This window comes from Leopardus geoffroyi, chromosome X (genome assembly GCF_018350155.1).
Source record: "Leopardus geoffroyi isolate Oge1 chromosome X, O.geoffroyi_Oge1_pat1.0, whole genome shotgun sequence".
Lineage (NCBI taxonomy): Eukaryota > Metazoa > Chordata > Mammalia > Carnivora > Felidae > Leopardus > Leopardus geoffroyi.
The window spans coordinates 59681748-59709295 of record NC_059343.1 but is presented as its reverse complement, the minus strand read 5'-3'; the positions used below and the strand labels follow the sequence as shown (position 1 = coordinate 59709295).

General features: G+C 41.7%; 1 protein-coding gene across 1 annotated transcript; it reads left to right on the top strand.

The window, feature by feature from the left end:
- LOC123594945 (doublesex- and mab-3-related transcription factor C1-like) lies at positions 1–26089 on the top strand. The gene is made up of 6 exons (XM_045471980.1): positions 1–68; positions 20980–21198; positions 21283–21440; positions 22190–22326; positions 23490–23637; positions 24605–26089. The coding sequence occupies exons 2-6, from the start codon at positions 20984–20986 to the stop codon at positions 24715–24717; spliced, it is 771 nt and encodes a 256-aa protein (XP_045327936.1). The 5' UTR covers positions 1–68; positions 20980–20983; the 3' UTR covers positions 24718–26089.
- The last annotated feature ends 1459 nt before the right edge of the window (positions 26090–27548 follow it).

Genomic DNA, 27548 nt, shown 5'->3' with positions numbered 1-27548 from the left:
AACTTCCCAGCAGGCTCAAGCCACGTTTCTACTTGCTGACCGAAAAAGCAGAGGTGTTCAGGCAGATGGTGAGTTGTCATTTGGTGGGGATGCCATAGACAGGAGTGTTCATTTGGGCCTTCCCTACATGGGAGAGATTCATAAGATTACATACATCAAAGCTCTGGGGAGGTGTATGGGTCCAAACGAGTTATCAAAGCAAGAAGGGTGAGCTAGGTGATGGCATCCATAGTCCAATCAACAGCAGAGCTTTTCCTCTCAGAGGGTTATGTGAGATGCCATGTCTGTTGAGTCAGCATCTGGTGGGTAATGGACAGGTGGTTTGAGGCCTAGAGAGCTTGGAAAATGTGAGGGACGGGGGTGGAGGGGCTGCTGTGCTATGACCCAAGAGATACAGGAGTACTGATGCATAGGGGCACTTGTACCCAATGTTTATAGCAGCACTCTCAACAATGGCCAAATTATGGAAAGAGCCTGAATGTCCATCAACTGATGAATGGATAAAGAAATTGTGGTTTATATACACAATGGAGTACTACGTGGCAATGAGAAAGAATGAAATATTGCCTTTGTAGCAATGTGGATGGAACTGGAGAGTGTTCATCAGATTTTAAAAAACGCTATTTCCTGCAAATAATGCCATCAAGAAAGTGAAAAGAGAACTTGCAGAATGGGGAAAGTATTTGTATCCAGATGATATAAATTAGTTTTACAAACCAATAATAAAATATATAACCTCATTGAGAAATGAGGAAAAGATGTGAATAGTCATTTTCCCCAAAAGATAGAGAAATGGCCAATAAACACATTATCTTTACTGGATAATTTATATTATCATATGGCTTCAAATTACTGTCTAGAGTCCTTTAGTTTCCGCTTGAAGGACTCCCTTTAACATATCTTGGATGGCAGGCCTAGTGGTAATGAATTCCATCAGCTTTTGTTTCTTTCGGAACGTCTTCTTTGTCATTTTGAGGAACAGTGTTGCTGGATATAGTGTTCTTGGTTGACAGTGTTTTTCTTTCAGGACTTAAATATATCATCTCACTACCTTCTGGACTTCAAGTGTTCTGCTGAGAAATTTGCTAATAGTCTTCTTAGAGGTCCCTTATACATAATGAACCACTTTTCTCTTGCTCTTTTGAAGATTCTCTTTTTGTCCTTGCCTTTTGACAGGTTGATTACAATGTGTCTTGGGGTGGATATCTTTGTGTTTATCTTGCTTGGATCCTTCAGTGTCTTGGATTTGAGCAGTTATGTCTTTCTTCAAATTTGGTACGTTTTCATCCATTATCTCTGAATAATCTCTCTGCATGCTCCCTAACCCTTCTGGAACTTCTGTAATGCATATATTGTTCCACCTGGTGAAATACTAGAAGCCCCTTAGTCTTTCTTCAACTTGATTCATTCTTTTTCCCTTTTGCTCCTCAGACTCAGTAATTTCAAATCAACTCTGTTCAAGTTTATTGATTGTTTCTTCTGTCTATTTGAGTCTGCTGTTGAAAACCCTCTAGTGAATTTATCATTTCACCCATTGTATTTTCCATCCCTAGAATTTTTGTTTGGCACTTTAAAAACTAATTTATCTTTGTTGTTATTAGCCTTTCGTTCATATATGATCTTCATGATTTCCTTTAGTTCTTTATCTGTATTTTCCTTTAGCTCTTTGAACATATTTAAAAGAGTTCTTTTAAATTCTTGATCTAGTAGTTTTGATGCATGTGTTTCTTTAGGGACAGTACCTGGAGATTTCTATCTATCTATCTGTCATCTATCTATCTATCTATCTATCCTCTTTTTAATGGACCTTATTTCCCTTCCATTTACCTTGCTCTTCTTCTATATTATATTTACTGATTTGAGGCCTTTGTTCTTTTATAATATAAAAACTTAGTGCAATAAAATTTCCTCTAAGTGCCACTCTATATCTGCATCCCTCAAATTTTGTTTGTTATGCTGTGCTTTCATTTTCATTCCAATTAAAAATATTTTGCAATTTCCTTTGTGATATATTCTCCAGCCCATGGGTTATTAAAATATTTTCTGCTTAATTTACAAGTAATTTGGGATTTTTATACTATGTTTATGTTATTGCTCTCTCATTTAATGCTGTTACAGCTCAGAAAACCTGCTCTGTATGATTTCAGCTCCTGTAAACTTCTTGAGACTTGTGTTAAGACCCAACACACAGGGTGCCTGGGTGGTTCAGTCGGTTAAGGGGCCAACTTCAGCTCAGGTCATGATCTCGTGGTCCATGAGTTCAAGTCCCGCGTCAGGCTCTGTGCTGACAGCTCACAGCCTGGAGCCTGTTTCAGATTCTGTGTCTCCCTCTCTCTGACCCTCCCCCATTCATGCTCTGTCTCTCTCTGTCTCAAAAATAAATAAACGTTAAAAAAAATTAAAAAAAAATAAGACCCAACACAGGCTCTGTCTTCATGGAATATACAACTTTGCCTCTGGTTATATCCTTTGGTATGATGTCTCTGGTAATCATATACACACTCAGCTATTTCTCAATTAGTATTTGTATAGTATACCTTTTTTTTCACCTATTCATTTCTAATCTATTTGCATATTTGTATATAGTATACGTCTAAATTTCTTCCAAACTGGAAACTGAACTCCTTCCAAACCGTTTTCTTCCAGTGTGTAGGTCCTTTAAATTTAGTGTAATTATCAATACATTTTTTTAAACCACAAACTTGATAGTAGCTTACTATTTGTCACATTTGTTCTCTGTTCTTTGTTCCTCGCATTTATGTTAGCTATAACTATTATATTTTATTACAGTGGCTACTCTTGGGCTTACAGTATGCACCTCTAATGTATCATACTCTATCTTCAAATAATAGACACCATTTCACATACAATGAAATTTCCTCCTCTGGCATTTTGGAGCATCCTTTGCATATATTTTGCCTCTATGTAAGTTGTAAATGCCATTACCCTTTCATATTAATTTGTTGTAAATAGACAATTATCTTTTATAATTTTTAATGAGAAAATATTATATATATATGTGTGTGTGTGTGTGTGTGTGTGTGTGCTATTCCTTCATTCCTTTTGGCCAATCCAAGTTTCCATGTAGTATCATTTTACTTCTGACTGCAGAATTTCATTTAACTAACCTTTCTTTTCGTGAAGATGTGTTCATGATGATCCACTCAATATTATTTGGCTCTAAATAGCTTCAATTCCCCATTTTTAGAACAGTTTATCAAGATATAATTCACATACCATTCAATTAACTCATTTAAATTTTTCAATTCAATTTATTTGAGCATATTTAAGAGTTGTGCAGCCATCACTATAATAAACTTTAGAATATTAATAAATTTTAATAATGAACTTTAAAATGTAATAAGTTTTAATAATAAACTTTATAATATCTCACTAGTATGGCAAGATGGGAGCTTGCTGGGGTAGGAAGATTGAATGAGGTGGTCTGCAGGTGAATGCTGGGGCGGGGCAAGTGGTACTAGCAAGATAGATGGAGAGTGTCAAACCCAGCTTTTGCAAGTGTATGGTTGTCTAGGCTGAAGGAGGGCAAGAAAAATGGTGCTCACCATCACTTCCATCCCAAAGAGAGCTCCTACAGATCCCTCTGCCTCCAGCACACATCCTAAAATTAGTCAATAAATCTCCATCACATATAACCCAGGTATTATTCAAACCGATGCTTCTGTGCTTGGTCTCATGCCAAGTGATATGGTATACTAACTCTTTAAGAGCACATACTTTGTTTCCCATAGCCATCCAGCTCTTCTTGAGGTAAGCCCCATTGATTTTTTATTTTTAAAGCCAGACTTTATGGGGAGTTGTCTTCTCAGGGCAGGTCCCAAGGGCCAGGGGTGCTCAATTTGGGGCTTGATACTTTACTCCTTTGTTCCTCCACTCTTCTGTACTTGTGATATCCTTCCCGTCTGGTGGTTTGGTTCCTGACTGCATCTCTGCCCTTCCTACTCTTTTCAATGTAGACTTCTCTTTATGACTTTAGTTGTGGAAGATCTGCTCTTCTAGTCTTCAGGTCATGTTCAGAGTGATTTGCAATACATGTAGTTGTTGCCTCAGTGTGTCTGAAGGAGGTGGTGAACTCAGTTATCTTCCTGCTCCATCATCTTCCTGAGTGCTTCTCAGTACTTCATTTGTTTTTATGGCCAAATAACATTCCATTGTGTGGATATATCCCATTTTATGTATCCATTCATCAGTTGATGGGCATTTGGTTTGTTTCCACTTTGGGGGAATCATATGCAAGCTTTTGTGTGGATATATATTTTAATTTTTCTCGGGTAAATACCCAGGACTGGAACTGCTTTGTTACATGATAACCCTGTGTTTAATATTTGAGGGAATGGCAGACAGTTTTCCAAAGTGTATGCACCACTTTACATTCCAACCAGCAATGTTTGAGGGTTAACATTTTTCCACATCCTCAACAACAATGGTTTTTCATCTTTTTTATTTTAGCTATTCTAGTGGGTGTAAAGTAGGTCCTCACTATGATTTTAATTTGCATTTCCCTAAGGACGAATGTCATCAAGCCACTTTTAATGTGTTTATTGGCCATTTCTCTATCTTTTGGGGAAAATGACTATTCACATCTTTTCCTCATTTCTCAATGAGGTTATATATTTTATTATTGGTTTGTAAAACTAATTTATATCATCTGGATACAAATACTTTCCCCATTCTGCAAGTTCTCTTTTCACTTTCTTGATGGCATTATTTGCAGGAAATAGCGTTTTTTAAAATCTGATGAACACTCTCCAGTTCCATCCACATTGCTACAAAGGGCCATATTTCATTCTTTCTCATTGCCACGTAGTACTCCATTGTGTATATAAACCACAATTTCTTTACCCATTCATCAGTTGATGGACATTCAGGCTCTTTCCATAATTTGGCCATTGTTGAGAGTTCTGCTATAAACATTGGGTACAAGTGCCCCTATGCATCAGTACTCCTGTATCCCTTGGGTCATAGGGTAGATATGCTAAGTGAAATAAGCCATACAGAGAAAGACAGATACCATATGTTTTCACTCTTATGTGGATCCTGAGAAACTTAACAGAAACCCATGGGGGAGGCGAAGGAAAAAAAAAGAGGTTAGAGTAGGAGAGAACCAAAGCATAAGAGACTGTTAAAAACTGAGAACAAACTGAGGGTTGATGGGGGGTGGGAGGGAGGGGAGGGTGGGTGATGGGTATTGAGGAGGGCACCTTTTGGGATGAGCACTGGGTGTTGTATGGAAACCAATTTGACAATAAATTTCATATATTGGAAAAAAATTAAAAAAGAAAGACTTCAAAAATAAATAAATAAATAAATAAATAAATAAATAAAATCTGATGAAGTTCATTATATCTGTTTTTATTGTGTACCTTGGCCTTTTGGTGTTGTGTATAAGAAAACGCTGCCTAAACCTATCATGAAAATTTACTGCTATGCTTTCTTCTAAGAGTTCTACACTTTTAGCTCGTATATTTAGGTCTGTTATCCATTTTGAATTAATTTTTGTATAGGAAGTAAAATAAGGATTGGGTCCAATTTCATTCTTTTGATTGTGGATATCCAGTTCTCCCAGCAACATTTGTTGAAAACACTCCTTTTTACCCCATATAACTATCCTGCCACCTGATTGAAAACCAACTGACTGTAAATGTGAAAATGTTTTGATGGACTTTCAATTCTATTCCATTAATCTATATGACAATCCTTATGCTAAACCCACACTGTCTTCATTGTTGGAGTTTCGTAGTAAGATTTGAAATTGGGAAGTGTGAGTCATCCAAGTTTAACCTTCTTTTTAAAGGTTTCTTTGGGGGCGCCTGGGTGGCTCAGTCGGTTAAGCGGCCGACTTCGGCTCAGGTCATGATCTTGCGGTCCGTGAGTTCGAGCCCCGCGTCGGGCTCTGGGCTGACAGCTCAGAGCCTGGAGCCTGTTTCAGATTCTGTGTCTCCCTCTGACCCTCCCCATTCATGCTCTGTCTCTCTCTGTCTCAAAAAAAAAAAAATTTAAAAAAAAAAAAAAAAAGGTTTCTTTGGCTATTCTTGAATCCTTGAATTTCCATGAAAGTTTTGGAACCAGCTTACTTATTTTTGCAGAGAAGTCAGCTGGAATTTTGTTGGAGATTGCATTGAATCTGTAGATCAGTTTGGGGTGTGTGGCCAGGTTAAAATATTTAGTTTCCCAAACAATGGGCAGGGCATGCCTTTTTTTTTCTTTTCTTTTTTTCCTTTTTATAAATTGCAGTCAAATATGCATGGCGTAAAATTTAACATTTAACCATTTTTAGCATACAACATCACATTGTTGTGCAACCATCAACATATTCATCTCCAGGCCCTTTTCATTTTCCCCAGATGAAATTCTGTACCCATGAAACACTAACTCTCCATTCCCCTTCTCTTCCCACAATCCCTGTCAATCGCCATTCTGCTTTTTATCTGCATGACATTCTGCCAATAACTGCTTTGTCTTTTCATGTTCATTCCACTTACATTTATTATTTTTTTTTTGCCTGTTTCCAAAGCTAATCCTTTTATTTTTTTTCAATATATGAAATTTATTGTCAAATTGGTTTCCATACAACACCCAGTGCTCATCCCAAAGGTGCCCTCCTCAATACCCATCACCCACCCTCCCCTCCCTCCCACCCCCCATCAACCCTCAGTTTGTTCTCAGTTTTTAACAGTCTCTTATGCTTTGGCTCTCTCCCACTCTAACCTCTTTTTTTTTTTCCTTCCCCTCCCCCATGGGTTTCTGTTAAGTTTCTCAGGATCCACATAAGAGTGAAAACATATGGTATCTGTCTTTCTCTGTATGGCTTATTTCACTTAGCATCACACTCTCCAGTTCCATCCACGTTGCTACAAAGGGCCATATTTCATTCTTTCTCATTGCCCTGTAGTACTCCATTGTGTATATAAACCACAATTTCTTTATCCATTCATCAGTTGATGGACATTTAGGCTCTTTCCATAATTTGGCTATTGTTGAGAGTGCTGCTATAAACATTGGGGTACAAGTGCCCCTATGCATCAGTACTCCTGTATGCCTTGGGTAAATTCCTAGCAGTGCTATTGCTGGGTCATAGGGTAGGTCTATTTTTAATTTTCTGAGGAACCTCCACACTGTTTTCCAGAGTGGCTGCACCAATTTGCATTCCCACCAACCATTCCACACTTACATTTAATGTAATTAGTGATATGGTATGATTTATGTCTGCCACTGTCGTTTTTTTTCTCATGTTTTCATGTTTCTCTCTCTCACCATTGAGGTGCCACTTTGTGTTAAAAATATTTTCTCTCATACCGTTTTTATTGTTTACTACAATTTTGAATTATTTCTTAGTGGTTGCCTCACAAATTACAATTAAGATCTTAACTGAAAAGAATCTAACTCAGATTAACACCAATTTAATTTCAGTATTATGTAAAACTTTGATCTTTATACCTCTGGACTCTCCAGCTCTTTTGTACTATTATTGTCATTTAAATTGCATCTTTATACCTTTAAAGTCCACCCAGATATTTCCATAATTGTTGCTTTATGCACTTGTGTTTTAAATCGGGTAAAGTCAGAAGAAAGTTACAAACAATAATACGTTTATGCTGTCTTTTATAAATGCCAGCCTAGTTAACTTTAGTGATGCTCTCTATTTCTGCATGTGGATTTGAGTTACTCTCTAGTGTCTTTGGAGGATTTCCCCCTTAACATTTCTTGTAAGACAGGCCTGCTAGGGATAAATTCACTCAGTTTTTCCCTTACCTGAGAATGGCTTTATTTCACCGTCATTTTTGAAGGATAGTTTTGCTGGATAGAGAACTCTTGTCTGACAGTCTTTTTCTTTCAGCACTTTGAATATGACTTCCCACTATATTCTGCTCCCCATGGTTTCTGATGAGAAATCAGCTGTTAATCTTACTGGGGATCCCTTGTACGTGATGAGCTGCTTTGTATGTCTGCTTTCAACCTTCTCTCATTGCCTTTGGTTTTCAGGAGTTTGATTAAGCTGTTTCTAGGTGCAGCTCTCCTTGAGTCTATCCTCCATGGAGTTTTGAATCATTTTATTTCACTAGATTCATAATTTTAGTAAAATTTGGGAAGTATTGGGCCATTATTTACTTCTTTTTAAGTTCATTTTGAGAGAGAGAGAGAGAGGCAGAGAGAATCCCAAGAAGGCTCGTGCTGTCAGTGAAGGGCCCGATACTGAGCTCCATCTCACGAACTGTGAGATCATGACCTGAGCCGAAATCAAGAGTCAGACATGTAACCAACTGAGCCACCCATGTGCCCCATATTTTCTAATAGTCTTTCTTTCCCTTTATCTCCTCTTCTCTTCTCCAGGGACTCTCACTGTGCATAAGTGCTGTGCTTTATCACATTCTACAAGGTCTCTGAGGCTCTGTTCATTTTTCTTCATTACTTTTTCTTTCTTTTTCTCAGACTATACAATCTCAATTGGCTTTAACTTCCACGTTTGGTGATTCTTTTTAACCCCAAATGCAATTTCTGTTGAGCTGGTATCATGAATTTTTCATTGCAGTTATTATACTTTTCAACTCGAGAATTTCTGTTTGATATTTTAAAAATGATTTCTATCTTTTTGTTGATATATCTGCTTAATAAATAATCATTCTCATACTTCCCTTTAATTCATAAGACACAGCTTCCATTAGATGTTTGAACATATTTACAATAACTGACTTAAAGTCTCTGTCTAGTAAATCCAATGTCTGGGTATCCCAGTGTATGTCCCATACTTTCCTGTTTCTTTGCACATCTGATAGGCTTTTATCAAAAGCTGGACATTTTAAGTAATATAACGTGGTGACTCTGGAATTCAGATTCTGCCTCCTCTCCAGCTTTCATTGTTGCTGTCTGTTGTTGGTATTTTTGCTGTCATTTGTTTTGTAACTTTTCTGAACTGCTTCTGTAAAGTCTGTATCTTCTGTTGTACATGGCCACTGAATTCACTGCTCGGCTAGCTTAGTGGTTAACTAATTATTGGGCAGAGATTAAATGCTTGTAACTGTTAAAACACTCAGTCTTTTGGGGCACCTGGGTGGCTCAGTCAGTTAAGCATCCCACTTCATCTCCGGTCATGATCTCGTGGCTTGTGAGTTTGAGCCCCACATTGGGCTCTGTGCTGACAGCTCAGAGCCTGGAGCCTGCTTTGGATTCTGTGTCTCCCTCTCTCTCTGCCCCTCCCCTGCTCATGCTCTGTCTTTTTCTGTCTCCAAAATAAATAAAAAACGTTAAAAATAAAAAAAAAAAAAACAGTCTTTGACATGTGAGTGACGTGTGTATGTTGGGCATGCCTTCCACACTCAGCCATGCAGGCTTTCATATCTGCCTTCTCAGAGCCTCAAATTAAACCTGAGTTGAGAGCTTAGAAACTTTTTGGATCTTTCTGGAGCATGCTGTGGTCTTAGGAATGTGTCTGGCCTTCCAGATTCATAGGGATAAGGTCACAGCTCTTTTTTTTTCAATTTGGGTTTAAATTCTAGTTAGTTAACATACAGTGCAACATTGGTTTCAGGAGTAGACTTCAGTAATTCATCACTTACATCCAATACTCAGTGCTCATTATAACAAGTGCCCACCTTAATACCCATCACTCATCTAGCCCACCCCCACCAACCTCCCTCCATCAACGCTCAGTTTGTTCTCTAATTTAACAGTCTCTCATGGTTTGTTTCCCTCTCTTTTCCCCCCTCCCCTATGTTCGTCTGTTTCATTTCTTAATTCCACATATGAGTGAAATCATATGATATTTGCCTTTTACCTAAAAGTCACACCACGTCTTCTTTATCCATTCATCAGTCGATGGACATTTGGGTTCTCTCCATAGCTTGGCTACTGTTGATAATGCTGCTATGAACATTGGGGTGCATATACCCCTTTGAATGTGGATTTTTGTATCCTTTGGGTAAATTCCTAGTAGTGCAATTGCTGGATTGTAGGATAGCTCTATTCTTAAACTTTTTTAATTTCTTAGTGTTTATGTGTGTGTGTGAGAGAGAGAGAGAGAGAGAGAGAGCGCACACGCAGGGGAGGGGCAGAGAGAGAGGGGGAAACACAGAACCTGAAGCAGGCTCCAGGCCCTGAGCTTTCAGCACAGAGCCCAATGTGGGACTTAAACTCACAAACCATGAGATCGTTGATCTGAGCCAAAGTTGGACGCTTAACCGACTGAACCACCCAAGCGCCCCCTAGTTTTAACTTTTTGAGGAAACTCCACACTGTTTTCCAGAGTGGTTGCACCAGATTGCATTCCCACCAACAGTGTAAGAGGGCTCCCCTTGTTTTGCATCCTCACCAACACCTGTTGTTTCCTGTGTGGTTAATTTTAGCCATTCTGACAGGTGTGAGGTGGTATCTTATGGTTTTGATAAGTATTTCCCTGATGATGAGTGATGTTGAGCATCTTTTCATGTGTCTGTTAGACATCAGGATGCTTTCTGTGGGAAAGTGGCTATTCATGTCTTCTCATTGCTTCACTGGACTATTTCTTGTTTGGGTGTTGAGTGTGCTAAGTTCTTTATAGATTTTGGATACTAACCCTTTATCAGATATGTCATTTGCAAATATCTTCTCCCATTCTGTAGGCTGCCTTTTAGTTTTGTTGTTTCCTTCACTGTGTAGAAGCTTTTTATTTTGTTGAAGTCCCAATCGTTCATTTTTGCTTTTGTTTCCCTTGCCTCTGGGAGATATGTCTAGTAAGAAGTTGCTGCAGCTGAGGTCAAAGAGGTTGCTGCCTGTGTTCTCCTCTAAGAGTGTGATGGTTTTCTGTCTCACATTTAGGTTGTCCATCAATCTTGAGTTAATTTTTGTGTATGGTGTAAGAAAGTGGTCCAGTATCCTTGTTGAAGAAACTTTTTTTTCCATTGGATACTCTTTCCTGCTTTGTCAAAGATTAATTGAGATAATGTCACAACTTTTTAAAGTCCCTGTGAACATCTTACTACTCAGTGTTTTTAAGGATTTGGATCACCTATTGTATGCCCCACGTGTTGTCTACTGCCTGAGGCAGCTGCAAGGTTAAACAATTGCCCCTAAATGTTTTTGACAAGTGCCCCCATGGAAAACACATTTCAAATGGGCAAGCTCTGAGTCAGTGCAAATACAGACAGCTGTGCAAGTGGGGTCATCCAGGACCAACCATACAGGTCATATAATAATTCCCTGGGAGTGAAACTTTGCAGGAGGCCCATCTCCTTTCTGCTCCCTGTGGCAGCTGCCAGGCTGCTGGCTTTCACTGAGACTGCAGGCCGTCCATATTCAAGGCTACCATAGAAGCCTTGGATAGAGGAGCATGGGAATAGGGCCAGTTGATATACCACATAGCTCACTCTTCCTACTGAGATTCATCTGTTTCTCTAGAATAAACATACCTGATGGTGTTGCATGCTTTTGGTGAATTTCCCGAGTTCCAAAAACATTGATTTTGAAAATTTCTGCCAGTTTTCTCATGACTTTTAGGGAGGACAGAATTTTCAGAGGTTCTTCTGCCAGTTTTGGCCAGCTTCCAGTACAACCTTTCACTGTGCTTGTCTAACAGGGTGTTTGTGGCTGTGCTTGGCAGTTACATGTCTCTCAAGATATAACTTTTTCTTGGTCACCGACCATGTGAAAAGGACCACAACAGGAGCTGTAAGAGCAAAGATGTATAAGACACCATCTTTGATCTCAAAGTTGTCACTCTTGAAAAACCATCAATTTAACTGGAACATTTGAAGCACAATGATTGCCACACCTGCATCTGGTCACCAAATTATATCTTAATTCAGTTCAATGGGAGTTATTTTTGGCCACCATGTCTTAAATAAAACCAGATTTTCACCTGGATATTTGGCAGCAAGTCTGGACTAATATCTCTGGTCACAACTAACTTCATCCCTAATCCGTTCAGGAAGCTGAGAGCCTCTAGTGAATGAAAATGTAGATGAAGGGCTGCAGAGATCTCCCATAGGAAGAGTTAGAAACAGAGATTTGTTTGAACAACTAATTATAGTTTTCATAATTCCATAGCACCAAGTTAGTATTTTCCACTGAAATAGCTTATGTTTATATTGATGCAGCCCACTGCCCTGCTGGTTATTGGTAGGCTTCTGGTTAAAACGTAGAAGAGGCCCAAAAGACTACTCTTCATACCACAGTATGGAAATATAGCTCCACGTTTCTCCCTCTGAATCAGTCTCTGCATATTCAACAAATATCACTCAGTCATTGATCAAAGATTCCCAACAGTAGCCTAAAATCTGAGTTTACATACAATTAATGTCTATTTATGTGAAACCCTTTGAACTGCCAAGAGATGCCTGCTTACGTACAGCCGGTGTGTTCAGGGCTTGATTACTCAAGGTATTCTGGGACCTTGGATAAAGATGCTTGTAAAGATGTCAAGAGCCCACAAATGACAATTGTATAAGATAGACAATTTTTAGGGGCGCCTGGGTGGCGCAGTCGGTTAAGCGCCGGCTTCAGCCAGGTCACGATCTCCCAGTCCGTGAGTTCGAGCCCCGCGTCGGGCTCTGGGCTGATGGCTCAGAGCCTGGAGCCTGTTTCCGATTCTGTGTCTCCCTCTCTCTCTGCCCCTCCCCCGTTCATGCTCTGTCTCTCTCTGTCCCAAAAATAAATAAACGTTGAAAAAAAAATTTTTTTAAAAAAAAGATAGACAATTTTTATTTTTATTTTTTTAAATATGAAATTTATTGTCGAATTGGTTTCCATACAACACCCAGTGCTCATTCCAACAGGTGCCCTCCTCAATACCCATCACCCACCCTCCCCTCCCTCCCACCCCCCATCAACCCTCAGTTTGTTCTCAGTTATTAAGAGTCTCTTGACAGTTTTTAATTTGAAACTTGGTTCTACCACTGCTTAGCTGGGCAAATTACTTAGTCTCTCTCAACCTCAGATTTCCAATTTGCAAAACTGAGGATAATAATGCGGGGGGGGGGGAGGCTTGTTAAATGTTTCAATGTTTGTAGACATTTAGTGCACTCTCTGGCAAATAGCTAATGCCCCCAAAATATTAGCTCTAATTACTATCGATAGGCCTCCGAAATGCCACAAATACACAAAAGCTATTACAGTAATCCAAATTGAGAGATTCAGAATCCACTTGCCTCATTTAGCCAATAATGAGTTCCTCCCTCCATGTGCTTGCACAGATGGATGATGGCCAGGAGAAGAGCCCCCTTTGTCCAGGATTCTCCCTGTTATGCTTTGTGATTCTGGGTAACAAAATCAACTCGCCTAAAATTAATGAATTTACCAAGTGACAAATTTCCCACATCTACTGAATTTCCAAATTGTCATTTTAACAGCTTTTGTAGGAATACTCATATTTGGTTATTGAAGGTGAAGTATGTTTCTGAATATTAACTCAATGAAGTGGATATACCTTTGAAATTGGGGTAAACATCCAAAGTTGAGGGACTGAGAAATTTCCCCATGAAACTATGATTCTGACCTAAAATTTGTGTTTTACCTATGATGGAACTGTTAATTATGCCTGATTTATCTGGGAGTCTTTGAATGTTAATTCCTATCTCTTCAAAGCACATGCAATTTGGGATATATTTTTCAAATACCTTATCAGGTAAATGTGTTTATTTTTTGCAAAAATTAGAGTTTCTGATCAAAGACAAACATATTGAATTCAAAAGCTATATTTAATTTTAATTTTCACTTAAAATTCAATTATTTTAAGTTGGATTAAAATTGAATTTAAATTTAATTTTAAATCCAAACACACGTGAAAAATCAGTACTTATAATTAAATTCATATAGATATTTATGCTTCTGGGAAGATAGAGTAGAGGTACATCTCCCTATTCTTACCACTACAATCTAAAAGCCTGGACACCATGTATAAAATAAACATAGGACTCTGCAAAGTGGAGAGGAGAAGGCAGAATACTTAGGGATCTCATAACCAAAGGAAGGACACAATGGTGAGTTCCCTTGGTTTTCTTTCTGTGTCATATATCCCAGACTTTGAGCTGAAGAAGCCAGCTACCCAGAAATGACAAAAGGCATAGGCAAACCAATGATGATGACAAGGATGACAATGAGAACAACAAAATGGCTGCAACAAAAGCCTGCTGTCTCCAGCATAAGGATCAGAAAAGTGGCAGCCTTGCAAGACAGAAAACCCTTTGACAATAACTGCTCCACTTCAGCCAAACACAACAGAACAAACTATGGCTTTGCCCCGGCTCAAACCAGCAAAGATCTAACGGGAAGCCTAGAATTCCACATTTGACTTGCAGAAACAGGGGCCACTCTGCCCCTCCTATGTTAGTGGAAATCAATCACGTGGAGATTCTGGAACTATACCTCCACCAGGCAGTAAGGAGACTTCCCTATCCCTGCTGAAATGATTTTAACACCCAGTGGTAAGGAGGCCACCCAATCCATGGACTAAAGAGAAAATGTTCCAGCACATCAAGAAATGAATTAAACCGAATAGAAATGATTACAAAACATACCAAAATATGTGGATGAGCTAAAGCATTGCTGAAATGGAAATTTACATCATTAAGCATTTACATTAAGTAAAAGGAAAAGCATCAAATCAATAATCTAAGTTCTCACCTCAGGAAACTAGAAGAAGAGCAAAGCAAGCAGAAGGAAGGCAATGCTAAAGATTAAATCCAGTAGTCAATGAAATACAAAACAGAAAACAATAGAGAAAATCAATGAAACAAAAATCTGGTTCTTTGAAAAGATCCATAAAACTTACAAACCTCTAGCAAGAATGACAAAGTTATGCTACAATGAAATCACTGCATTAGTACATATTTACTGGATGACATTAATAACTATATCCATGATGTTTTACATATAGTCTATTTTAGAAAGCTAAGTATCCATGTTCTCAATATGTATCATACAGTGGAAAGAAGAATAAGAGAAACATCGGACTCTTGATTTAAAACAACAATGAGAATTGCTTTCCAGCATAATAGCTAGACTATGGTCCTTCATGACAGAAACTATTTTTTGTAATATCTCTTGTACTTAGCTCAAATTCTTTTCTAAGTGATAGAAAAGATTCCACAAGCTCCACACCATGAGTTCCATTCTTTAAGCTACAAATCATGTCCTTGCTAACTGGAAAGTCCTTGGAGATAAAATGTACCTAAGGTATTAATTGGCCAGGGTCTCATGTCTCATGACTCAGATAATGGTAAAAATAAGGTATTTGAATTTTTTTTTCAGATTTTGAATCAATTGCTCCTTCACATTGTTGGAAAGGTCTTGTATTATGTAGACTTGGTTGAAGATCTTCTTTTTGTAAATTCTAATATATGGTGTCACGATTTTCTAACATACATTCTGTAACTGAAATAAACAGTGTTTCTTATTTATATTTTTAAGCATGTGTCTATCTAAAAAGTTCGTGTGTGTGTGTGTGTGTGAGAGAGAGAGAGAGAGAGAGAGGGAGAGAGAGAGAGAGAGGGAAGGTGCACACAAAGGAGCCAAACTGTTTTATAGATGGCCAAATTTATAACTCAGCTTCTCTTAATTTTTAAAAAATCTTGTTCTTGTTGTTGTTAACTTAAGGCAATAAATTCTGTTGTTCTGTTTGGACTGTTAGAGAAATTTTTACCAAATTCATCTTAAATTTGTTTACATGTCTCTTAATATTTTCCACGTTATTCTCCTTATATTTCTTTGAACACAACAGATGAGTGGCTTTTCAAGTTCCTCTGCTGCTGCAAACACAACAGCAGCAACAGGGTGGGGGTGGGGAGGTGGGATGTTCATCTTCACAGCAAAATGTCCGTCAATAAAAGTAAAAAGGAATGACAGCAATAGAAAGTCATCATTTCTCAACCACCAGATAATATTCAAATCAGACAAGAACTAGGGACAAAAACTAAGGCCAAGAAGTGAAATTTTGTGGGGAAGGAGCAGAATACCCACATGGTATCAAAATATCATGCTACAGACTTCTTATAAGTCACAGAAGAACAAAGATACCTTTAGGATGGAGTGATCTGTCCAACGATACCATAAATAAGTGATCAAACTGAGTAATGCCAAGAGCAGCACCTATAGCTAGACAAACTGACCTTCATTCAGAGCATTCAGATGTGATGTAAAGTGAACTACCCATCACCTATTTAATATTCTTGCCAAAAATGTTAAAAAGAAATCTAAATGAGAGGAAAATATCAAGCAAAACTGTATTGTGGACACATTGGAAGCAAACGGGTCTAGGCTCTTGGAAAATATTATCATGGAAGATCTAAGTTGAGGGACTGTTTGGGACCAGAAGATACTAAAGAGACATGACAACTGAATGCAATGTATGATACTTGATTGAATTGTCGACCCTCAAAAGGATATATTTGAATACGGGCTGTGTATGGACTTAGATAATATTATCATGTCATTGTTAAATTTCTTCAACTTGACAACAGTAATATGGCTAGACAAGAGAATGTCCATTCTGAAGTTATTGGATGAATCGTTTGGAACTTGAGTGGTTAAGCAAAAGAAAAAAAAAAGGAGAGATAAAAAATGGGATAATATGAAATCTAGGTAAAAGAATGTTCACTCTTCAACTTTGTGCGTTTTGAAAATAGAAAGTTGAAGAAAATGGATTGTTCATATTTTAAAGCTATGTGGTGAAGTATTCTGCAATAAGGTAGGATGATTTCTGGTATTTTCTTGAAAATCATCTGGAAGAGAGGGAAGGGAGAAGGTCCATATGAAATGAAATTGGGTATGAGTTGTTCATGGTTGCAGTCCAGTAATGGTTTCCCTCACCATTCTGTCTTGTATATACAATGTTTCTCAAAGTGTGATTCCCCAGCGGCAGCATTTGCAAAACCAAAGAACTTGTCAGAAAAGCAAACTCTGGGTTCCACCCCAGATATTTTAATCTGAGACTATAGATGGTAGAGCTGAGCATTCTGTTTTCACAAACCCTTTGGCTTATTTGGAAGCTGATGGATGCAAGGTAGAGTTCCAGGAACACAGTTCTGCTGTAATGAACATGGAGATTGTAAGTTTGTATACAAACCCGATTTGTGTATGTTTGAAATTCTCCAAGGTACAATAGAAAACAAAAAGTAAAGAAAACAGGCATCACAGCTGTTTAGTGGTCAAGTTTTAAAAAGAATCAAGACAGATAATCCCAATGTTATACAAAAACTTCCAGAGGGTAGAAAAGAGAAACTATTCCCCAACTGAGTCTATGAGACTAGAAAACCCTGACCCTGATGGGGCACCTGGGTGGCTCGGTTGGTTGAGCGTCGGACTATTAATTTCAGCTCAGGTTATGATCTCACAGGTTCCTGAGTTCTAGCATTGCGTTGGGCTCCTCACTATTAGTGCAAAGCCTATTGGGGATTCTCTCTCTCTCTTTCTCTCTCTGTCGCTCCCCCACTCACACATACACACGTACACACATTCTCTCTCTCAATAAATAAATAAGTAAAATTTAAAAAGAAAAAGAAAAACAGAGAAACTTGACGCTGGAACCAGCAAAGATACTATGGGAAAGAGAAGCTTCAAGTTGATCTCACTCATGAACAGAAGATGTAAAAAAATCCTAAGCAAAGCCTTAGCAAACTGAACCCACCAGTATCTACAAAAGATGATCCACCATAAAGAAGTTACATTTATCCTTGGAGAATGAAGCTGGATTCACATTTAAAAAATATAGGTCGAAGGGGGCATGAGAGAGGTTTTTGTATCGGTAATATATTCTGTTGCTTGCTCTGGGTGCTAACTGAATGTGTATGTTTAATTTTTGAAAACTTATTAAGATACACACTTATGGTTTTGTCCTCTTGTGATTATAAACTTCACTACAGATTTTGAAAAAAGCATCTGCAAATAACAGTCACTGTATTAACAGACTGTTAAACAGACTCTTGAACATTTCAATAGAGACAGAAAAGTAAAATTCGATATTGATTCATGTTTTAAGACAAACTTATGAAATTAGAAATATAAGGGAAGCTCCTTAAACCTATAAAGAGAAAGAAAGAAAGAAAGAAAGAAAGAAAGAAAGAAAGAGAAGGAAAGAGAAAAAAGAAAGAAGGAAGAGAAAAAGGAAGAAGAAAAGGAAAAGAAAGGGAGAAAAGAAGAAGAAAGCAGGGAAGGAAGGAAAGAAAGAAGGGAGGACAGAAGAAAGGAGGTAGGGAGGAAGGAAGGAAAGAAAACGGTGGAACACAACGAATACATTTTAATATGGAAATGTTAACCCGAAGGGGTCCAATTTTGCCATGTCTGTTCCACTTGTAGTGGACGTCCTAGCCAGTCGGGAAAGGTTTAAGAAACCTGTAAGCCATACAGAGAAAGACAGATACCATATGGTTTCACTCTTATGTGGATCCTGAGAAACTTGGCAGGAACCCATGGGGGAGGGGGAGGAAAAAAGAAAAAAAGAGGTTAGAGTGGGAGAGAGCCAAAGCATAAGAGGCTGTTAAAAACTGAGAACAAACTGAGGGTTGATGGGGGGTGGGAGGGAGGAGAGGGTGGGTGATGGGTATTGAGGAGGGCACCTTTTGGGATGAGCACTGGGTGTTGTATGGAAACCAATTTGACAATAAATTTCATATAAAAAAAATAAATAAAATAAAAAAGAAACCTGTAAGTTGATTATTGTACTTCTCTTACTCAAAGATTCACAGAAACCTGCAGACGTCTAAAGACAAATTATTAGATATCACAGAGTTTAACACGGTGGCTGACCTTAAGGTCAATACAGTTTTTAAAAATCAAATGGATTTCTATAAATTAGATACAATTAGAAAATGTCATTTTAAACAGATATCAAGTACAAGAGCAACAATACTCTAGAGTATCTTGGGATATATGCCATAAAAGATGTACAAGATCTGAATGTAGAAGAGATAAACCTAAATAGTAAACTAAAATATTAAAACATTAAAGAAGACCCTCATAAATGGAGAGACATGCCATGTTGGTGACTAGGAAGGCTGGGTGTCATAAATACAGGCAATTCTCCCCTAGCTGATCCATAGGTTTAATGAAAATGCAACCCAAATGTGTTGCAAATGAATTTTCAAGGAACATGACATGTTGATTCTAATATTTATACTGGAAGGGCAAAAGGTGAAGAATACGAAAGATACACCTGAAGGTTATGAATAAGATGTGGGGACTTTCCCTACCACACATAGATCAAGATGTCCTGTCAAGAGGTAAAAATTAAGATGGTGGAGTATTGGCACAGGAATAGACAAATTTATCTATGGAACAGACAGGGAGCTCAGAAGCCGAGACATGCAAAGGTGGACCAAAATGACTCCAGGCACATCCAAATGTTCCTCGGGGGTGCAGGATGCCCCCGTGATTGAGAATCCCTGACATAGGAATATGGATGAATCTTAAAAACACACGCTGGATTTTGTAAAAGTAAATTACAGAATACCAAGGACATGAGTTAAAACTGCACGCGCATGTAGTATGTCACATCCAAGGAGAGAAAAGTCTGGGAAACAAGGTTTGGGGGAACGCAAAGCTCCACCTCACTTCAGGAGTTACTCACTGGCGGGCTTGGTAAAGCCAGCATGCGGAGAAGTGGGAGGACGGTAAGGGGGCAGGGCTTTGGTGGGTGAGTTCCGGTGGAACTCGAAGCTCATTGGTCGCTGGCCACAGATGTGGGAGGAGCAAGGCAGCGCTGGAAGCTCATTGGCCTTTGTGCGAAGGGCGGGAGAGGGAGAGAGAAGTGGTCTTCCCTCCCACCTCCTGTCACTGCGGCTGGAGGCTGAGGTAACCACAGGCTGGCATCAGGAATACGACCCTCGTTCTCCACACATCTTCTTTCCTCCCTCCCTCCTGCTCTGGATCACCAACCCCTGGTCCTCTCCTCCACCTCAGTGGGGTCCCTCTGCCCGCTCCTGATGTCCAACTCAGTCACCCGCACCCCCACCCCCACCCCCAACCAACAACATTGGAACGCCTGGGGGAGGATCCCCTGCCTCAGACCCTTGACTCCTGGCCTCTGGAACCTGAGGCAGGGCATATGCCCCTGCCTTTGATTTTTGATGTGGTAGTGGCAGCGAATGACTGGGCTGCCTTGAGACGAGGTGGTACACCCTGGGTTTGGGGGACAGGGAAGTTGTACCCAAGCATAACTGTTGAAGCGTGAAGAGGATCATGGGAGATTGTCAGGAGGCTGTGGAGGGAATACATGGGTTTGAATGAAAGCAGAGAGGGTGTGTTGGTGGAAGAAAACAGTGCAGCGAGGAGTTGTCTGTTGACCAGATCAGGGTCTGGCATTCCATAGGGGGCCCAACAAGGATCTAGTCAATGACTAATCAAAGGGATGAATAAAACATAATTATCGAAAGAGGGGCTTGGGATTCAGCAACATAATATAATCTCATGGGGTGCAAAGGGGTGTCCGCTTAAAGGGGGAAAAAGAGAATAATTAAGATGACAGTGGGGTGCAGAAGAAGATCAGAATGGGGTGTGAGAGGAAATTCGAACGTAGGATGTACATGAGACTAATAACAGAATTGAGTTCAGGAGCCATAGAGTCATGAGTAGGGAGTGAGTGAATGTGGGAGGTTAGGAAGACAACGGTGGAAGAGAATGCCAGGAAAAATAGGTATAGCAGAGTAGAGGATGACACATGAGAAGGGGAGGGCAGGAATTGTTGAAGGGGGCACAAGAGTGAATGTATATGCCTGAAAATGGGATCTATGTAGAGTGAAGGTAGGCAAGGAGAATGATGATTGGATTGAAAGTTGACAGGAACCATGCCATGAGTTGCTTGGAACGAGGCTTTGCGTGAGTAGGGCCTCTTGGGCAGGAGGCTGTGTGAGCAAGAAGGGTGGGTGCGATCCAATTTCAGCGGTGAGCTGGATGAAGAAGAATCCAGGCACCTCAGGTGGGGATTTTGAAGGGCAGAGGAAGTATGCTGAGGGTAGGGGATCATGTGGCCATCCTGACATCCACTCCTGGCCCTAGAACCATGGATCCCAATGAAATGCCTGCTGTGCCCTGCTGCCCCTCCGACTCCCCCACTGGCCTTGAGACCAGAGCCCCATGGGGGATCGAACTTGGCCCCAAAAGAACTGTAAGTTGCTGTGCCCGCTGCTACAACCATGGCCTCAATGACCAAACCAAGGACCAGGAGCACTCCTGCCCCTTCCAGGCTTGTGAATGTCACAAGTGTGCCTTCTTCTCGTGAGTATGGTGTCTGACAGTGGGGGTGGGGAGGGGGCCTCCTCTAAATGTGACTGACTGTAGACTGGCAATCCCCCACTTTAGGGATCCCTGCAGAGTCTTGCCTGCTGAGAGTGCCTTGAAGAGGGAGCAGGGGGCATGCCCAAAGAGGCACCTGACTCAAGGACTGATAACGAGTGGGGCCTCCCCTCCCAAAGCTCACAGCCATGTCCAGAAGTTGACCATTCAAGGAGGAGTCGTCAGTGAGTGTTTCTGGTCAGGGAGGGCGTCTTGGGTTTGGGTGTAGAGAGCACGAGCAGTGCTGCCACCAGTCCTACTACCCAATTTCGATGTGGCCTTGGCAAGTTACTCCTCAGGGTTTTAGCTGCCCCACCTATAAAACTTTATCAATATGATCTACCAAGTGTTGGTGGGAAGGGGCAATCGGGGTGAGGGGTGGGGGGTGGGGGGTGGGGGGTGGGGGTGGAAATGGTTCTCGGTGAGATGAGACCTCAGATTGGAGGTGAAGTAGAGTGGGGGTGGAGTGAGGTGGGGTGGGTTCAGGGGGGAAAGGCTCATCTAAAGTGTCCCCAGCTTTCCACAGCTGGGAAGGAGAACATCATGTCCCAGCTTGAGGCCCACCCCTGTGCACCCCCCCCCCCCGCGGGGAAGTAAGGAGAGTCTGAGGGTTGTGAGGAGGTTCCCATCTCAGCCACTGCCCAGACTCTTTTGTCTGTGTCCTGAAGACATGGGCTCCCTCTCTAACCCTACTGCAGCCTGCCATATGACTTTGGGGAAATAATACTCCTCCTTGGACCTCAATTTCCCCAGTTGGAAAATAAAGAGCAGGAACTGGCTGGTCCTCAAGGTCTTCTCAGCTCTGACTGACATTCAGGGCTACTGAATAGCTCTGACATTCTGGGCTACTATCCTCATCACACAACATACCCATGTCTCCTCTCCATGGCTGGCCTGGTGCTGACACTCCACCCTGTCCTCTCGGCTCCTGCAGGCGAGCACCCAAGGAAGTCTGCTGATTGGTCAGGCCCCAAAATCTTTGTCTCTATCTTGGACTCCAGCAGCCTTGAAGATGCAACTCACAACTTCTCTTTCCAGGAAGACCCACAGGACCCCTGCCCTGTCCAGCATGTGCGTAGAGTGAGAAGGACCACGGAGCTAGTTGTATATTGTGTTATTGCATGCCTGGCCTTTGTGCTTGATGCTGTGGGAGATACAAGGAGGAAGTGGAGGTGGCGACCAATGAGCAGCCAGAAGGAGGGGGAGGAGAGGAGAAGGACGAGAAGTGGGAGGAGGAGGAGGTGGTGGTGGAGGAGCAGGAGGAGGGGAGGAGGAGGCAGCATCTCAGACTAGTGGGGAAGGGCAGGGTTCTCCCAGCCTTGCCATTTCCTATTTGTGAGAATATGGCCATTTGCAAGCCTCCATTTCCCTAGCAGTGTACTGATGGGGACAATATCATAAACCTATATAGCATTGACAAGAGGACTAGGCCACGTTGTGCCACAACGTGGCACATTCCTTCAACGAATGGAGGCTGTTAGTCCTCCATTCAGATGGAGGAAACAGATTGATGGGATAGAAGGTCCTGCTGAAAGGAGGGCCATGGTGGTGAGGGCCACAGAGCCCAGGGGGGAGTCCAGAGGCCCTTAGAGAAAGCTTCCTGGAGATGAGCCAGGCTGGTCCTTCAAGTTCCATGGGGACTGGGGAATATGGAAGTGAGAACCAGTCCCTGGACAGGACAGTAATCACATCTCTTCAGGTGTCTTGCAGATTAAAATGCAGACACCTGTGATTTCCTACACCCGTCACTGTTGCCCCGAGAGTTTTGAAACTGCTGGCAGGAATGAGTGTCTCAAGAAAGATATACAAGAAAGACATAGAAAGGAAAACAGGCCAAACAGGGGAAAGGACTTGCACAAGCCACAACGACTAATGGCCAGCAGGCACTCAGATTCCCACATCCAGATATTGAAAAATCCTGGCCCTGTTTGTCTACTGGCAGTATGTGTCTGCCAGAGGGTTTGATCCCCTGGCCTCTCCTTCCTTGTTTCTAGATGCTCAACTCTGGTCCTCCAGCCGTGTGCCACCCTTGACCCTGTCCTCACTGCGGCCACAGATCCTGGAAAATAGTGGGGTCCAGGACCCTGGCAGGGGCCAAGCTTAGTGCATGGGAAGGGCAGATGGCCTCAGGGTGGGTGGGGCCTTCAGCAGAACCGGGGGCTGAAGGGACAATTGCAGGACGTAGGGAGGCATGGGTTTTCAGTTCCCATCCTCTCACACCCTTTCCATTGCAGGGTCCTGAGGCTTCTGACCAGGACTCAGTTTCTGCCTCCTCAGAGTGGCAGCGGAAGCTGGAAGCCGCTGAGGCTCTGCTGATGCTGAGAAACTCTTCTCAGGCATCTTCTGGCTCCATCTCCCTGCTCCAGCCCTGCGTGGCAGCAGGTAGCCTGGTCCTTGAAAGGAGAGCACAGCACGGGGTGGGGGTGGTTGGGAAATGGGAAGGCGCTGTGGTAAGTAGGGCCTATCTGGGAGGTCTGGGTTGGTGGGTTGAACCTCCTTGGTCCTGGGGAACCCAAGCTCCTCAGCCTGATGTCGGAGATGGCAGGTGATGGTTGCTCAGTGAATCGTCAGAGCTCTGTGCTCATCAGGAAGTGCCCAGTGCATTTGGTGTCAAGAAACAAGGAAACTGAGGCCCAGAGAGTGGCAGGGACTTGCCCTGAGGCATGCAGCATATCAAGTGGCATGCCCAGGTCTCCTCACTCCCATCCCAGAGCTTTCTAGTCTGACCCCTGCAATCTGTTGTGGTGGGCAGGATATACATAGGTGATAAGAGCCTAGGCTGGAGGGAGATCTGGTCTCTGCCTCCAGTCTACATGTGGAGCCTGGATGCCTTCACTAGTTGTGTTTTGTGGCTAAATTTCAATGTTGAGCCTGGAGAGGAAGGATCAGAGGAGCGATAGAATCCTGGGAAGGTTGAGAGGGAAGGCTGGGCACTCCCAGACCAAAATGCTGGATGGGGTGTGGTGTGTGAGTGAAGCAGCAACCTTAGAGGAACTGCTGGAACAGAAAGGGATGAGGCTGGGGAGGCTACTGGTCACCCAGGTCTAGAATGCCAGGCCTAGGGGCTAGACCAGAAACTGTGGGTGGTGAGGAGCCCGGGAATGTCTGAGCTAGAGAGGAGTATATTCAATTATCCCGGGCTTGACAAAAGAAAAAAAAAAAAAAGATATGTGGTGACTTTGATGGACAGATTGGAGGAGGCAAGACCCAAGATGAACACATCAGCGAGGAAGAGTTCTGTGCTGTAGTCCAGGTGACAAAGCCTCGATTGGGTGGAACAAAAAAGAGGGGAGAGCCAGGAGGGGAAACGGATGTGACGTGGCTCTGATGCCTTCCTTTCTATCTGCAGCTCCTGCTGGAGATGAAGGACTCCAGCCTTCTAGCTCCTCTCTCCAACCCAGGCCAGCCAGCTCCATTTCTCTGCCTATTGGACGTCTGGCGTGCATCTCCCTCTTGAGCTAGAAACCCAGAAGAGGAGGCCTCACCAGAGTACTTCCTATTCATGCTTTTGCAAAATGTTTAAAGTCCAAAATGCTTAACATGTTTGTTTTTTTAACCTCTAGGTTCTTTCATAAGCTTTTCAGACTCTTTTTATGATATGGGACAATTCCTTGGCTGAGAGTGGATATTCTTGTACCACCATCCCTTAATGCCTAGATTCTGGGGCCTTTTTATGTCTCTTATGAAAACAGCGTCATGGGGTCTAAGCTGATCAGTCTCTAAATAGGGTTCTGTGGGAGGTCATATGTTCATATGCCAGAGTTTTCATTTGACTCGTGATTGCAGACATACCCATGCACTCATGCATGCTTGTCAAAATATAAGGGTGTTTTCATTTTGTGTCTAGGTTTGTGTGTGTGAACAAATAATAAATTCTCGTTGTTGTAAGGCACTGCGATATAGGAGTTGTTTGCTACCACAGTATAACGTAGACTCTCCTGACTCTAACAGACTTGTTCAGTTTACTTTTCTAAGTGAGAATCACCTTACTCAATAACTGGGCTTTCTTAGCATGACAAGACAAGAAAATGGTAGCGAAAAAAGGGGGAGATGGTGAGGGGGGTAAGGGTTTTACTCATTTAGCAAGGAAGTGCCTACCTTCTGCCTGGCATAGACTGCTTCCAGCTGTCCAGAGGGCCCCAAATTGGGTTGTCTTCAGGGTCAAGCAGGTCTTGCAAATGAGCAGAGCAGGACTGATAGGCTCTGGCCAACTGACAGTGCACGCTCTACCTTAGGGGCCAGCTGCCACCTGGCTCCAGCCAATTGTTGTCATGTAGGGATGTGGACTCTTCATTGCCACATCTCCTGATTTTTCAAGAGAAGATGGAATTCTAGATTTCTATGTAAAATATCTCAATTTTAAAACACTGGCTCTGGTTTCCTGTACGTGGGCCAAAGAAAACATCCACTCAGGCCAACTATGGCCAAGTGAATGCCAGTTCGATTCTAGTCGAATGTGTATTTTACAGTGGGGGGCACTGAAGGCAACCAGGGCCAGAAGAATCAAAGAGGGGACATGAATTAGACCCAGAGCCTACTTTTGAAGGACCCATGAAATATGAGGAAGAATCATTATCATTGATTTTGTGCCCACTGTATGCTAAACACATAGAGCCTCACAGCAGCTCTCTGAGCTAAGCATTATTACCAGTCTTTTACCTATGAGGACACACACTATATGAGTACAAGTAACTTGCACAAGTGTTTTAGGGGAAATTTGTAGCCACAGATGGATAGAGGAAGACTCCCCTCTCTTTGCCAGGCCCTAAATTAGCTAATAATTTTATAAATTTTAAAGACTAAATTCTATAAAGTAGCAATTACATTACCTGAATTATATTTAAGACAATCATAATACATACTCATCAATCTCTCATTACTTTTCCTACATCCTGATAGTATATCTATGTACATATACCATTGAGTGAAAGGCTCAAAACTTGAAGCAGCAGACATCCAGTGAGAAGAGTCTTCCAAAAATAGTTCTTTTGTTTCCTATTCAATGTAACAATATGTAGTAGTGGATCAGATCTTATGTGCACTGAGACCAGATCTCGGTCCTCTGCTGATGTTCCAAACAAAGAAGGACCTGGAGACCCCGCCCAGAAGACGGAAAGCTCCACTGGATATGCCCAGTCGCTGACTATTTCCCATTGTGTTTTCTCCCTCCTCCCATGCCTCCCTCATTTTTACCCAAGACGATTGATGGTGATGACATCTGATAACAACTTATGCTTTCTTGTTTCAGGCCTTGAGAAGTCAGGCTTCTTATATTCCTTATCTCATGCCAGATAAACATGCAAGGTCACTCAGCACATAGGGCAAGACTGATGTCCATCTCATGCTTTCCTTCCTTCCCTGATTTGCTACTTAAATCAGTGATTCCGAGACCCCTCCTCGCCCAGTATTAGATAAACAAGGCCACACTGTCACAGAGGAAGGAAGCAGTGTTGCCTGGAAAAGGCCCAAAACCCTGCTATGCAGTTGTGTCCTAGGTGCACCACGGTCCCACAGCTGAGTTGGTAAAGGAGAAAGTGTATTTGGGGTTAAAGGTTGTGGCATGAGAAGAGGGAAGAAAAGAGAAATAAGGTGATGGAGATTGGGAGGAGGAGTCAGCCCCCCTTCCCTGTACCATTTCACTTTTCTGAGTCCCACCTGCCCTTCTACATAGAGCCTCTTAGACCTGATATCCATGCATCCTCCCCCGCACCCCACAAATGCACGCGTGCAAGCACATGCGTGTACGTACACTGCCCTATACCTTTTTTAAAAAGTCTCTTAACGGTGGCATATTATGGGCATCTTACGACTTTGTCACAAATATCAAATATCCAGCCTTTTTTTTTTTTCATGAACCATCCTTAGTCATGTACTACTCCAGTTCACAGATTTAAAGCATCACTTTGTAAGGTAGTGTACGTTAGATCTTGACTCTCATGTGTTTTACAACAGCACCAGTTGGATCTGAGGATATCCACCACATCTGCAGATCTGCAGCATCTGCAGAGTGCATCAGTTTCAACCAGTGGTATGCATGCAAATGTGTAACAACAGGCTCTCTGGGGAAGGGGGTGGGTTGGGGGAAATGCCCTGTGTTGTAGCATTTGCCAATTTCAAGCTACTGACCTCATGTCAATTAACGCAGAGTTGGGAAAGGATGCATTTCCACCATTCTGATGCAATAAATGTACATAACCTCAAGATGTGGGAAAAGTGATTAGAGGCTGATGAGTTTTGAGTATGTATTATGATTGTTTTCAATATAATGCAGGTAATGTAATTGCTACCTTATA

Excerpts from the sequence above, each read along its gene's own strand:
- LOC123594945 (XM_045471980.1), top strand. The coding sequence starts at position 20,984 with ATGGATCCCAATGAAATGCCTGCTGTGCCCTGCTGCCCCTCCGACTCC. Across the intron at positions 21,199-21,282 it reads CACAAGTGTGCCTTCTTCTC|GGATCCCTGCAGAGTCTTGC; the intron begins GTGAGTATGGTG and ends CCCCCACTTTAG. Across the intron at positions 23,638-24,604 it reads CCAGCCCTGCGTGGCAGCAG|CTCCTGCTGGAGATGAAGGA; the intron begins GTAGCCTGGTCC and ends TTCTATCTGCAG.